Raw genomic sequence first — 14989 nt, 5'->3', positions numbered from 1 at the left:
AAGGACAGAAACCATATGTTTGCACTCATAGGTCTAACAGGAGAACAGGAGAAACCTAATGGAGGACCACGGGGAGGGGAAGGGGGAAAGAGAGTTGGGGAGAGAGAGGGACGCAAAACTTGAGAGACTACTGAATACTGAAAACAAACTGAGGGTTGAAGGGGATGGGGGAGGGAGGAAAAGAGGTGGTGGTGATGGAGGAGGGCACTTGTGGGGAAGAGCACTGGGTGTTATATGGAAACCAATTTAACAATAAACTATTTTAAAAAATAAAAATAAAAAAATAAATAATTATTAAACAAAAAAAGGAAAAGAAAAACAGTGGAGAGAGTATTTTGACACATAAACTGGTCATTCAAAAAGTACAGAAGATAAAATGACAGTCTCTGATTTTATTTTACCTTTAGAAACATCTTTCTCTAAGACCAGTAGCAATTTATAGTAAACCAACAGATACGCATGGGGGATACATACATCTTTTTTTTTTTTTATATCTTTTGTATTTATGTCATGAAGTTGATGGGAGTAATTAAGAAAAGTTTTCAAGCACTCAAAAATTTCACACTTTCTACAAGACTGATATATATTAAAAATTGTATAAATTGGTCTTACCAAACCCTTCTTAAAGTTCTCAATTCTTTTCTTCCCTAGTATGTTGGTCAGCCACCAGGCCCAGGTTGGCATATACTGCCACAAATATGCTACTAATAAAAAAGGGTGATCCGCAATCCAAACTTCTTTTAAATCATTTGCCATGCTGATTAACATCAGCCGCGCACACCGACTGGTCGCCATCTTGTGGGGCTGGGCTACATCAATGCCTACAGACTGAGAAAATGTTAAAAACAAAAAATTAGGTGAAAGCTGAGCATTTATCCACGATATTTCACAAAACTTTCAAGCTAGAAAGGACCCAGAGGTCATCTAGTTGATGACTCTTTCACTAGGGCCTCATGCCCCCTTAGGAGTCCTCCTTGGAACTAAAAAGCCTAAGAGAAATCATATACTGACCAGATAAGACCATCCAGACTAAATAAAAGATGAAGGTTCTTTGCTTTTATTTACATCACCTTTAATGTATGCAATGATAATTATGTATCAATTTAGCAATAAAAATTTGTAGACAAATTACTAATACATACATTTAGCAAGTGAAATTATATAAACCATAGAGTCCATAGTGAACAAATCTGGTTCTGCTAATCTAGTTAACCCAATACCAGTCTACAAATAAATAAACTGAAGCCCAGAAAGGTAGTAACTCATCTGTGCTCAAAGAGATCATTAGCAGCAACCAGATCTACCTTCCAAGTCACTTGCTTCCTATAACAGCATGCTTCTTCTAGTTTACCTTAGAGTCTCCATAGAAAATGTGAAAATATAAATTATCTCTGTAAACATTTACATAGAAGCATAAACAGATCTATGTCTCAGCATAAACTGATCTTCATGGAGAAGGAAAATTTCATGGTCTATAGTGGGATTTTGTATCACTGAGTAATAATGGATTCATCACAAGAAATTTGTCATCTACTTGATAACTCACCATGAGCTGATGGAGGCCCAGGCCTGTGGTTAGGCACAGGTGAAGCTAGCCTAAAATTACTCCAATTCAGCAAGGCTTTTTCTAAAGCTCCCTTACCATAGCCCCTCTGTAAAATCCCAGTAACACTTAATGTGCTAAAATTCAGCCACACAGAACCTTTCAATGTTGCTATAATTTGTGAATTGATAGAACCTGAGTTTTTAAAATGTTGGCAGCCCAGATAATAGTTGATTACTTATAAGTAGTATCTTGTCAGTTCCTTTAGCCTTTATTAAAACTGAAAGCCATAGCACTATCAGCTGACCTTAACAGTGTTCCTACTGCCACGGGTGAAGTTTTGCAAATAATTCATAACATGGTAACATGTTAGAAACAATTCTAAGCACAGTGATTCAATACCAATATACACCTACTAAAGCATTCAAATTATTCTCCAACCAGAAGTTTTTTACCTTGTCAACTTCTTTATACAGGGCATTCTTCACAATATCTGATTGCACAGGTCCTGGACAAATATTAGAAACTACTATACCTGGGTAAGTAGCAAGTTCAGTTCGGAGGCAATTAAAAAAACCCTAATAGGCCAAAAAAAAGGGGGGGTACAAATAAAATTAAATACACATATCTCATGTCTACTATTAGCATGACATTACTTTTCTTCAGCTTTCTATGTGAGACACTAGCACATTATCAAAATATGTTTTGAAATGTCAAATAAAGGACAGGAGATCTCATTGGGCAAGTTCATTAAACATTTTTAACTATAAGATGGGGCAATCTAGGGCACCTGGGCAGCTCAGTCGGTGGAGGGTCTGACTGTTGATTTCAGCTCAGATCATGATCTCACAGTTCATGGGATCAAGGCCCATGTCACGCTTGGTGCTAACAGTGCAGAGCCTACTTAGAATTTACTCTCTCCCTCTCTTTCTGTCCCTCCTCTGCCCACATTCTTCTCCCCCCTCCCCACCCCAAAAATAAATAACAGTAAAAAAAAAATATATATATATATATATATACTGGAGGCAATCTAGAACAGGCATGCTCAGGCATCATGTTCTTCTAGTAGGAATAATTCACCCCTCCTGACAGTGGTGGCTGACGCCATCAGCTGTTTCATGGTAGGCCTAAACAGCTAATCCAGAGTGTGTTCATTTATGATCCAACATTCAACAGTTACCAGCTCTTAATGCTGTCCACTAACAAACAGCGGCTGTAAGAGTTCACATCGTCAGGGACTAATAAAGTGCCTGACTCAGATGGACATGAAAAAAGGCTTTGTAAATTAATGAACTCTCATGTCCTTTACCTTTGACTTCTCTATAGCAAAAGAGGAGAGAGGACACCATGAAAGCCAATACATCAGATGTTACACCTCTCCTTGTCTGAAATCACATCTAGTATATAGGGTGTGAACTTTTCAATGATAAATAAATTCACTCTACAGCTTGTTGTGAATCAGGAAAGGAAATGTGTTCTTCAAAAGGTATTTCCGCGTCTAGTGTTCAGCTACTGGTTTAACTAACTAGAGTCTCAACCCACCACACTGCACCAGAGGATTGAATCCAGTAATAAAACAGCGGGTCCTGAAGGCGGGCCAGACGGCTCAGGTCACGTTTAACTGAAAGCAGTGTGCATGTCATGAAGATACTTGGCTGCCTTTCCCAATCCACCTGCCTGGGACTTGCCCAACTGCTCTGCAGGAAGCGACTACTACCCCATCACCAAATATGGAGAAATCATCAGTGTAGCATTCTGTTTCATCACTCTCTGCAACCATCTCTCTCCACAGCAGAAAGAGGACACCCTAAAGAGCCAAAGCTTCAGATCCTTATGAATCTGTGATGGCCATTCAGCTGTTGCATCTCATTATTCCAACGGTGAAACATTCTACTTACACTGACTTCCAACAGAATTAATTATAAACTATGTGTCTCCTATTGGCCTTAGGATCTAATTTGTTCCATGTTACAGCTTAATAATATTTCTTCATATCTGTTCTTAAGCCAACATTAAAAAGTCATTTGTTTCTACATTCATAGCTAGGAAGTTATGTAGCCCAAATCAAGCTTTTCTACCAGCCTCTGCCTTGAGGAGATTTTCTTCTTTCAGTGAAGCCACAGTAAATAGAGTCAAGCCTAGTGCCAGTAGGGATATAAAGCCCAGGTCAAATCATCCAGTGGGGAGCTCCTATTTCTGACGTGCAAATATATATAGACTAGATAAATGCCATCTACAATGGGGAAGGAAAAAGAAGTCACAGAAATGGGAAGGGAAATACATCCTCAAGTGTGTGCAGAAGAAATGGGGGGTAAACCCCAAATTTCCATGAAGATGTGATAGAAATGTGGATAAGGGTGACATGTTAAGCAGACTATACACTTCTCTAGGGTAGGGACAATATCTTATCTTTATATCCCCGGGATCTATTGCTGGGCATAGCATGGTACAGTGCCAGTACTCAGTACGTGTTTGCTGAATTAGGAAGAGGTGTGTGAGATTCAAGTCTTTTTTAGCATCTTCTGGGGATGTCCTCTACCAGAGGTCTCCTTGGATCTCTCTTGCTGTCTCCTTACATCACTGCCCAGTTCCAATGACCTCTCGCAGTGATGAACGTTATCTCCCATATACATATTTAGATCAGTACTATCAGAGCTGAGTTTAGCAGTCTTACCCGGAGAGCATGTTTGCTGGCACAATATCCACTAGAAAGGGGTGCAGATATGATACCCAGGAGGCTATTCACAGTAACAATCTTTCCTTGCTTCCTCTCGATCATGTGAGGCAGAACACACATTGTCAAGGATAACGTCCCCAAGTAGTTAAGCTCTATTAGCTCCTTGTAGACATCCAGGCTGGTGTCCACACACAAAGAACGCTGAGATCTTCCAGCATTGTTGACCAGAATGTCGATCTAGTTAAATAAAATCAGAAAAGGGTCACTTTGTGGGCGACCTGTAAATGGACTGATGCCATTCTTAGGGATGGTTGGTTATATTGTTAACTTGAAGAATCAATGGAATGGAATGGTGAATTTCTAGAAGTCAGCAATAAAGAGATACAATAAAAACCAGAATTCACCTATGGAATTAATTTGCCATCATAAAAATAAAAAGCACAGTGAATTTTAACCTTCCTTTGTTCTACATGGAGGAATTAGTACTTACTAAGGCATGGGAAGTACTAATTACATATAACCAAAGACTTAGAGTATAAGAGACTCATAGGCATTGATCTCACTGCATGGCCCCATTTGCCTAAAGCCCTTTCAGTGACAGCACACAAAGATGGGAATCTCCTTTGTAGCTAGCTATTTCAAAGCAAACCTACCAAATCAAAATGCCTACTTACTTTACCAAACTCCTGGAGGACTGCTTTGGTAGCCGCCTCATGGGAACTTCTGTCAGTCAGGTCAAGTGGCAAAATGAGTATATCTTTGTCTTTTAAATTGCCATTCTCTAAATAAAGACATTTAAAAATTAGTGCAAAAGTGATGAGTTGGTTCAGTCAAGCTTCCTGCTACTTGGTGTTAAGTTTAACACCCACCCTATCACTGAACTTGGCAAAAACTCATTCCTGGGTGGCCTTGTGGAAGGATTTCTCTCAGTGACCATGAGGACTGGCAGTAATAAGGCAACATCTTATCAGACAAAAAGCTGGCTGGGTACACAGGAAGTAGTATGGCTCTCTCCAACTTGAATACAGACAGTCTAACATTGGAACAGACTCTGAAAGAAACCAAGATTAGACAGCAAGCTAAAAAAAAAAAGGCAGAAATTTTAGAGCTATTTCTTTAGAAGGACAGAGGTATATTTGTTTTATGATAGGGCTCAGAAAGTGTAGTTGCTCTTTAACACACTTTAAAAAATAAAAACAATTTATGTTTCATAGTAGGAAGACAGAGTTCCCCAGTCACAGGACACACAGAAGCTTCTTTCCAGAGAAGGACTCAGGGACGCAAACACGGAACAGGACACAATCTTGAAATTACCAATTGAGAAACATGTTGTGCTATACTGGCCCTTTCTATTATTATTCATCAAAAGAATAAGACTAACTTTTTGAAATACAGCAAGTAAAGCCAATAAGAAAAACAGGCAGGTAGAGAAAATAGACAAGATACAAAAGTTTTATGGGCAAAGTGTTAAGTTGTGAAACATTAACTGTTTTAAAGAAGAAATGGAAATGCTTGCACCAGTGATCTGACAGATAAAAGGAAAACAGTCAGCCTCACTCTGGCCAAGATATGATGACGTGGTTCCCTTCTGCCAGTATAGGACCTGCAAGTCTCAACAGCCGAAGAACAACTACCACAGGAAGTGTCCCAGGCCTCTGGAAGCAATATTGTGAAAGAGGCCTCTGGCCTTGCTACTGACTCCCTTTTTTCGGGTGCTTAATTCCATCGGCATACTGAAAGAAAAATGTTTCAAGAAGGACAGGTAGAGAAATGACCCCAAAAATGGTCTCCTTGAAAATTCAAAATTATCTCACATTAGGTACTAAATGTCCCATGACAAATAATAACTTGCTTTCATGTGAACACATCTATAGATGTGACACCAAAACCTAAACCCCAAAAATAAAATAAAATAAAAATTAACATTGTTGTTCTCTATACAAATATGAATATTACCTCAAGCTGCATTTTAAAACCTAATTCAATTCCTGTTCTTTCATTTTTTTAATAAAAATTCTATAGTGTCCTATATGACTTTAATATCTGATATTTTAGCAAAATGAAGAAGGATCCTTTCTAATTAAATTTTTATGATTACACACTATATGCCATACATAAGAACCAACTGTTCTTTCTCTAAGACAAAAGTATATAAGATATGTAGTCACTGAAAATCCACCAGCATTCAGGGTGCTCAGGTGGATTAGTTGGTTAAGTGCCCGACTTGGTCATGATCTCACGGTTCAATTCGTGAGTTCAATCCCAGCATTGGGCTCTGTGCTGACAGCTTAGAGCCTGGAGCCTGCTTCGGATTCTGTGTCTCCCTCTGTCTCTGCTCCTCCCCTGCTCAGCTCTGTCTCTCTCTCTCTCAAAAATAAACTTTAAAAAAAAAAAGAAAGAAAGAAAATCCACCAGCATTTGAAAGAACTGTTGGTCATTCTCTAATATCAAGAGTCAGCACAAAATAAAAGTAGAAAGGCACACACAGATCAATGGAACAGAAGAGAAATTCAGAAGTACACTCATAATTATATGGTCAATTAATCTTTGACAAGAAAGAATATCCAATGGGAAAAAGACAGTTTTTCAACAGATGGTGCTGGGAAAACTAGCAAGCAACATGCAGAAGAATGAAACCCGGCCACCTTCTTATACCATACACAAAAATAAACTCAAAATGGATTAAAGACCTAAATGGGAGACATAAAACAATCAAAATCCTACAAGGGGACATAGGCAGTAACTTCTTTGACATCAATTGTAGCAACTTTTTCTAGATAGGTCCCCTGAGGCAAGGGAAAGGAAACAACAGCAAAAATAAACTATAACACTACATCAAAATAAAAAGCTCTGTACAGCCAAGGAAACAATCAACAAAACTAAAAGGCAACTAACAGAATGAGAGAAGATATTTGCAAATGACCTATCTAGTAAACGGCTAGTATCCAAAATATATACAGAACTTACAAAAACTCAATCCCCACAAAACAAATAACCCAATTAAAAACGGGGCAGAATTTGCAATGACGTGGATGGAGCTAGAGAGACAGACAAATACCACATGATTTCATTCATATGTGGAATTTAAGAAACAAAACGAACAAGTATAGGCAAAAAAAGAGACAGAGAGGCAAACAAACAAATAGACTCCTACAGAGAATAAACTGATGGTAACCAGAGGGGAGGGGGGAGGAGGGACGGGTAGAATAGGGGATGCGTATTAAGGAGTGCACCTGTGATGAGCACTGGGTGATGTATGTAAGTGTTGAATCACTATATTGTACACCTGAAACCACTATACCACTGTATGTTAACTAACTGGGAGTAAAATAAAAACTTAAAAAAAAAAAAGAAGAAAACTAGAAAGGCATCAGAAAAGAAGAGGAAGGGGCAAGAGCAGCTAGTGAAGAGATGCCCAGAGAAAGAGGATTTGGAGCCAGGCATTTGGAGCATCTGGAACGAGAATGTACTGCCCAAGAAAATCCCACTCTTATCTCTAAAGTTCTGAAAATTGCATTTGAACGTGAATTCTGGTTGATTTCTAGGAAGCTGCTGTGGTTTTAGATTTACTCACCGAGGCACCTTCTCTTCACCCTTTCCAGTTCCTGCATTCTTCTGGCTGACAGCACAAGGGAGACTCCTAGTTTAGACAGCTGGTAAGCCAGCTCCTCACCAATCCCACTCGATGCGCCAGTGACCCATACCACCATATCGGTCAGCTCCCATTCTAGTGAGAAATAAGTGCAGATTTAGGGCAGAAGCTATGCTCTGGATTATACTCATAAATCAAATATTACCAAAAAGATAATCTTAAACAATACCATAAAATATGAAGACATAATGTGCAGAGCTTAAAAATTTCAATATCCCAGGGGTGCCTGAGTGGCTCAGTCAGTTGAGCATGTGACTCTTGGTTTTCACTCACGTCATGATCCCGGGGTCATGGGATCTAGCCCCACGTCAGACTCCGTGCTCAGCATGGAGCCTGCTTGGGATTCATTCATTCTCATTCTCTCTCTCTCCACATCTGCCCCTCTCCCCTGGTTGCAGACCCTCTCTCTAAAATAAAAAAACTGTTTTCTAATATCCTATATTTATGGCCTTGATTTTGGTGATGTTCTCACAGGTATATACTTACCTCAAACTCACTGAGCTGTATACTTTATGTAGTTTTTATGCTAATCATACCTCAATAAAGTGATATAAATTTTTTTAATTAAATATCCTCAGAAAGCACCCCCTACCTAATTTTTTTAAAAAGCATGAATACAAATCACGTTAGTAACAGTTGTCAACATACTATTTTGTATATTCCCGACTCTTGGGTGAGTTTTCCAGACTTTACTCTAGGGTAAGCCACATAACTTGATGGTCTTACTCCAAGGCTCTATTTATCTTTGTGTTCTGTTGAGAAAAGTTAGTTTAAGTGAATAAAAAGTCTGAACTTGCTTTCTCACTGTCTTTATCCATGAAATGAGGGATTCAGATAACATCATAACTAAAGATCTCATCCAGTTCTGAATTCTATTATTCTAATTTCTTGCAGTGGAGGTATTGATGATGAATCTGAATATACTAAGCTCTACTCTATGATATGGTGGTGCAATTCTGGATTTTTGTTTTCCTCATTTGTCAATAATATCTGATGCTGAGCAATTAAAGGTCCCTTTATAAAATTGCTCCCCAAATGCCTGAGCTTTCATCTTGGAGAATAATAGTTCACCCAAGATGAAATGCACATGATAGAGAAATGAAATGCTGTCCTCTGCTTGTCCAGTTATGTTCTTGTTAAAAACTAGAAAAATACTATAGCACTAACGCAATGAGGAGAGGGGTGCATGGGTAGCTCAGTTGGTTGAGCGTCCGGCTTTGGCTCAGGTCATGATCTCATGGTTCATGGGTTCGAGCCCCACATCAGGCTCTGTGCCGACGGCTAGCTCAGAGCCTGGAGCCTGCTTCAGATTCTGTATCTCCCTCTCTCTCTGATCCTCCCCTGCTCGTGCTCTCTCTGTCTCTCAAAAATAAATAAAAAAACATTAAGAAAAAAAAAGCAATGAGGAGCGGTTTATTCCCCTTTTCTCCAATGAAAAACTTACTTGCACTGTAGGACATGAGAGCCACTGTCTATCCGAATAGCAGGGGAGGAGCTACATGTACCTGGGCTTTTTGTTGTTGTTTTTAGTTTACTCATTTGTTTTGAGAGAGAGACAGAGAGAGAGAGGGCGAGAGAGAGCACACTTGCACATGCCAATGGGGGAGGGGAAAAGAGAGAGGGAGAGAGAGAGAATCCCAAGCAGGTTCCGCACCGTCAAGATAGAGCCCAAAGTAAGGCATGAACCCATGAGATCATGACCTGAGTGGAAGAGCCTGATGCTCAATGACTAAGCCATCTAGGCACACCACACATCTCTGATTTTAGATCATAAAAAGTTAAAACTTGGAAATAAGTTTACTGTTTTAGTCAAACAATTCTAAAACCTAACTGTCGGGTTAACAGAGCACTGAAGACTGCCAGGGTTCAAATCCCAGCTCCACCACACACAGCAGTGAAATGTCCCCATGTGAGAACTTGGTGGCTTAATTTTCCACAACTGGAAAACTGGATTAATAATAAAATCTCCCTCAAAGCACTGTTGAGAAAAGTGGGTTAAAATGAGTAAAGTGCCCACAGCAGTATCTGACACATAATCAGTGCTTAATAAAATGTCAACTCATTATTGCTAAAAGTGTTTAACAAATAGACTTTTCAGCAGCAAAACATAAAACATACACCCAATAATGCCAATAATGTGTGTTCTAATTTCTCTAGCAAGGAGCAATGGGGTTACTAACTATAATGGCTTAATAGTTTTTTGTTATTTCCTATGTGCTTAAACATACTACCTTATTAAAACCCTTACAGGAAACTTTTGAAATAAGAATTATTTCAATTTGATTAAAAAAAATGGAAACTGAAGATTACAGACATTAATTTACTCAACTAGACTCTAAATTCCCTTAAAGCCGGGACCCCATCTGCCTTGTTCACTGTTCAGTGCTAGTACAGAGACTGGAATATAGAAAGAACTCCATCGATAACTACTGAGTAAATACCAAACAACCCTAGCAGAGCTGGGATATAAACCCAGGTCAGAGACACCAGGGTGGTTCAGTCACTTGAGCATCCAACTCTTGGTATCAGCTCAGATCATGATCTCATTGTTTATGAGTTCGAGCTCCTCATCAGGCTCTTGTGCTGACAGAGCGGAACCTGCTTGGGATGGGATTCTCTCTCTCTCTACCCCTCCCTCACTGGCACTCTGAGCTTTTAAAAAAAATCCCAGGTACATCTAGCTCCAAAGCCCACACCCTGACCACTAGCCTATGGTGCTCACATTTTAAAATGTTCAATATTTTATTTCATTTTATTTTTTTAAGTGTATTCATTTATTTTGAGAGAGAAGGAGAGAGAATGCCAAGCTGGCTCTGCACCATCAGCACAAAGCCAAATATGGGGCTCGATCTCACAAACTGTGAGAATGTGATCAATATACTAAAACTCAACTGTTTCTTAGCCATTCAAGAAAATATAACTTGTCTTCAGTTAAGAGGTTTCATGTAAATATCTGAACTAAGGTTGCAACCATCCCAAATATTATATCTAGGCTATAATTCTTTCCTATCGTATTTCCATTAATGGAAATTCACATGCAAGAACTTCATCAGGGATAGTAGAATGTATATTCACATAATAATCATTTACTTGTTCATTGAGTACTCAATTTTCCAACACTACTCAATTCCAACACTACTCAAAATTGACTACTCAATTTTCTGCAACACTCAGACTACAGGGTGAACACAGTTGTTTGTAACTATTTGCTAACAAGCACAGAACTAACAAAAATTTCTTCATTCTTATACCAATAAGCAAATTATTACTTAAAACCAACAATGAAAAACCCTTCGGCTCATGTTTAACCTTAGTACACCTGGACTTCTGGCCCCTTTCTTCCCACCATGGAGAAGAAAATATTTGTATTTAACACCAACCCTTGTTTACCAATTCCACAGAATCTAGTATAAATAATGGCCTCCCCTATAGAGTCTCTGAAAGCAGATTCTCAGAGCTGGCAGGAAACTTAAGAGTTCAACCCCCAACCCAGTTTGAGAATTCTCTCCTCAAGCCATTGACTATGTCTACTTAATTCCCTCACAACATGAGTAAGCTAGTTACCTCCAAAGCACCCACTCCTTTTTAAACTAGTCTAATCATTCGAGGGAGCCAAGGATTCTTTTTTTTATTTAAAGAGAGAGAGCATGAGCAGAGAAGAGGGGCAGAGGGTGGGGAGGAAGCAGGAGAGAATGGGGGAGAGACAGAAAGGGAGAGAGGGAGACAGAGAGGGGGGAGGAGGACGAGAGAGAGAGAGAGAGAGAGAGAGAGAGAGAGAGAGAGAGAGAATGAGAATCTTAAGCAGTCCCACCCAGACCCTTGGATCATGACTAAGCTGAAATCAAGAGTCAGATGCTCAACCTACTGAGCCACCCAGGCGCCCCAAGGATTCTTTCTTAATACTGTGATACACCTTGAACTGCTGCCCAGCAGCAGTCAGCAGCGGTTCTGCCTTATGGTAACAGGAAGAATAAATCAGGCCTGCCTGGCATATGACAATCCCTTGTACATTTGAAGACAGCTGATGTGTCTTCCCTAAATCCTCTCATCTCTTGCAAGGCTAAATAAACACCTCCAGGATCTATGACCTTTCCTCAGATGACATGGCCCCAGGTTTCCTCACTCTTTGGCTCACATGCCATGGCACAAACTCTAGCTGGTCAATGCTCCTATTGAAGAGAACTGGCCGCAGAAGGAGCCATGATTCCCGCAGGGTCCGGACAATGGCTGGCTCAGCCAAGGAGGCATCCCCAGTGTGCGGCACAGAGGCCGGCACAGACAAGCACACCGAAGACATCTGTTGTGGGCTATTGGTTGCTTCAGGTACCACCTGCCTCCCAGGCTTGCCTAATCTTTTCTGGCAGTCATTTCACAGCTCACTCCTATCAAGGTTACTGCCAACAAAAACCCAAGTTTTCCTCAGATGTGCTGCTGCTGGAGTCTTCCTGCTCCGGACTGGTGCCATGGATTTTTCTGGATCTATGTGCAATATCTAAGATTTAGATTTCACCATGTAAGATACATGCTAGGGAACATGGAGAGTTTCTTTAAAAGAATACGTGAAAGCAGAAATGTTGGTTGCCTCCAGAGAGGCATACTTGGTGGCTAGGAGGAACTTTTCACCATATGTCCTTCTGTATCTTTATTTTCTTTTGTTTATTTATTTTTGAGGGAGAGAGAGAGCAAGTGGGGGAGAGACGGAAGAGAGAGGGAGAGAGAGAATTCCAAGCAGGCCCCACACTATCAGTGAGGAGTTCAATGTGAGGCTCAAATTCATGAACCGTGAGATCCTAACGCAAGCTGAAACCAACAGTTGGATGCTTAACCAACTGAGCCAAGCAGGCGCCCCTCCTTTTGTATCTTTAAATTTTGTAGTATATAAGAATATTGTCTAGTTTTTAAAGTGACAAAAATAATAAACCCACGGAGAAGACAAGGAGGATTTATTTATTTAAGAAAAATTTTTTTACCTTAACAGAGTCTGTCCATCTTTCCAGTCTAAACTGTTTTGGGACCCTGATGGGAATCTGAGTATATCATGCTCCTTTAACTTTGTTTCGTTATCAGCAACCCCCCCCTCAACCTCCAGTAGTCTTTCTAGTCATTTTTTTCTTAAAATCTCCCCAAGTGAAATTTCAACTCCAGATACACTGTGTACTGCACATATAAAGCACTGTACCTGCTTTATACGTAAAAGGAGTTCTAGAAAGTTTACTTTGTAGTCAATGCAGGTTTAAGAATGACTAAATTTTAAAATGAAGGTAAAAGTTAAAGTTTAAAAGCCATTACCATTTAACATTATAACTTATTTGCTGAATAACGTTTAATGTGATTTATTGACTTAGATAAGTGACAAGGTATCAAAGTAATATGCAAATTACTCAATTATACCAGTACACAATAATAGCAATGTAATTAAATGCATCTTAAAATCCTTCGAATCTACTTTTCCAGCCAAAGTAAAACGCTGAAAAAATTAAATGAATTTCTTAAAAATTATTTTTAGTCACCTTGTTATTTTTTGTTTGTTAGGCGATAACCTGTAATTTAACTAGCTGTTAGATATTCACTCAGACATTGTCAACGTTTTCCCTTTTCCAGCACTTGACATGACTAATGGATCAAATAACTTTTACAGAATTGTTTTAAACAGAAACTATTTTTATGTAATTCTCAAAATCCAAATTAACATAAAAGCATTCAGAATCAAATGTAAATATCCACAAGGCAACCACAAGACATCCATCAGGCAAGAGAAATTTCTGATCAAGAGAAGGTCTGACAACCCCAGCCATCTATCCGTCATACTTTGTAGCACCGACTGCACAGGTGTAGTGTTTTTTCCTTGAACTCAATAAGGTCAGCACTGCAGACGTTATACCCAAGAAAATGCAACGAGGGAAATGAAATATTAAGGAATAAGATTTTGTCAGGTGCGGTTGAGCTTTGAAGGGACACAAACCACTGTACCATCTAAGGTTTGTTTGTTTTTCGTCCTCACGAACCTGTTTTGATGCCTCTGAAAGCCAAATCGCTACCAGGCCCGTTTTGAAAGCATAGTCTCTCTTCTGAACGGCTAGCTATCACTTCCAAGTAAACTTCCCCACAGGAGTTTTGGGTATTTTCACACAGGAAACTAGGTCCAGGGAAACCTCACTTCCCTGAGCCCTTATAAATCCAAAGCCTAGCTCCGGGTAGGTCATTTAATGTCTCTGAATATTGGTTTCCCTAAATGGAAAATAAGATTAATAACGCCTGCTTCGCAAGAGCCTCTGTAAAGGCTGGAGGTCGCGTGTATAAAGGGCGGTGCACCCTGCTTTTAGCACAAAAAAACATTGTGAGTAAACGACCACCAAATTTCAAGCAGGGCACAGATAAAAGTGGGATAGGAAGAATGCCCCTCAATGTGCCGCCAATGATCTCTCTGGGCAAAATGCCAATCCAGTTCTTTCTAAGGGGTAAGTAGGCAGGGGGTGAGTCCGGGTTATTTCATTTTATTTCACAACTCGGGATGAGGGAACAATTTCAGGAAGTAGAAAAACGGAGCTCCAGTTCTCGAAAGGAGGCTCCCGTAGGAACTCAGGGGCCGGGCACTGTTTCTCAGCCCGCGCACCCCGCGGCGGAATCCCGGGGCGCCTGGTAAGAACTCGCAGGACTGAGGGCGCCCCGCCCCTGCCAGCGCCCTCTAACTTTGGCAACCCGGCAAGTCGTGGCGGACCCGGACGAAAGACAAAGGGGCAGACCAGTCTTCTGGGCCCCGGCTTTTTCCTCCCCCACCGCGGCCCCAGGGAAAGGCACAGAAGCTCCACGCCACCTGGAGGAGGGGTGCGGGGACAGCGGGGACGGCCGCGCGGAGTCCGACCTCCCACTCTGGAGGCGCGGCTGCCGGTCCTCACCTGGGCGTCGCCCCTGCCACTCGGCCCACAACAGGGTCAGGTCGCCATCCGCTCGCAGGAAGCGCAGCAGCTGCACCACGAGTGCCAGGAGCGCACACAGCGCCAGCAGCCAGAGCAGCAACTCCCAGCTCATCGCGGCCACCCTCGCCGTGCTCCGCCTGCGAGAAGACAAACAGCGTAGGCGCCGCCCCGCAACGCAGTGTATTAGCGCGGCCGCCCCC

General features: G+C 40.8%; 1 protein-coding gene across 1 annotated transcript; it reads right to left on the bottom strand.

Annotated features, from left to right (window-relative positions):
• Window positions 1–351: 351 nt before the first annotated feature.
• On the bottom strand, window positions 352–14983 carry DHRS7 (dehydrogenase/reductase 7). Its single transcript, XM_029952181.1, has 6 exons — window positions 14769–14983; window positions 7795–7947; window positions 4895–5001; window positions 4218–4457; window positions 1999–2121; window positions 352–828 (listed from the first exon to the last, which is right to left on the bottom strand). Exons 1-6 carry the CDS (start codon window positions 14899–14901, stop codon window positions 352–354), a joined length of 1233 nt encoding a protein of 410 aa, XP_029808041.1. The 5' UTR covers window positions 14902–14983.
• Window positions 14984–14989: the final 6 nt, after the last annotated feature.

Source organism: Suricata suricatta, chromosome 9 (genome assembly GCF_006229205.1).
Source record: "Suricata suricatta isolate VVHF042 chromosome 9, meerkat_22Aug2017_6uvM2_HiC, whole genome shotgun sequence".
Classification (NCBI taxonomy): Eukaryota; Metazoa; Chordata; class Mammalia; order Carnivora; family Herpestidae; genus Suricata; species Suricata suricatta.
Note: the sequence above shows the minus strand (reverse complement) of the source record. Positions and strands in the feature narration are given on the sequence as shown.

What these genes read in the sequence shown, in the direction of transcription:
- DHRS7 (XM_029952181.1), bottom strand. Translation starts at nt 14,901, where the DNA reads ATGAGCTGGGAGTTGCTGCTCTGGCTGCTGGCGCTGTGTGCGCTCCTG. An exon ending in GTGGCAGGGGCGACGCCCAG is followed by an intron (nt 7,948 to 14,768) that starts GTGAGGACCGGC and finishes ATTTCTCACTAG; the next exon opens with AATGGGAGCTGACCGATATG. An exon ending in CCAGCAAACATGCTCTCCGG is followed by an intron (nt 2,122 to 4,217) that starts GTAAGACTGCTA and finishes TTGGCCTATTAG; the next exon opens with GGTTTTTTTAATTGCCTCCG.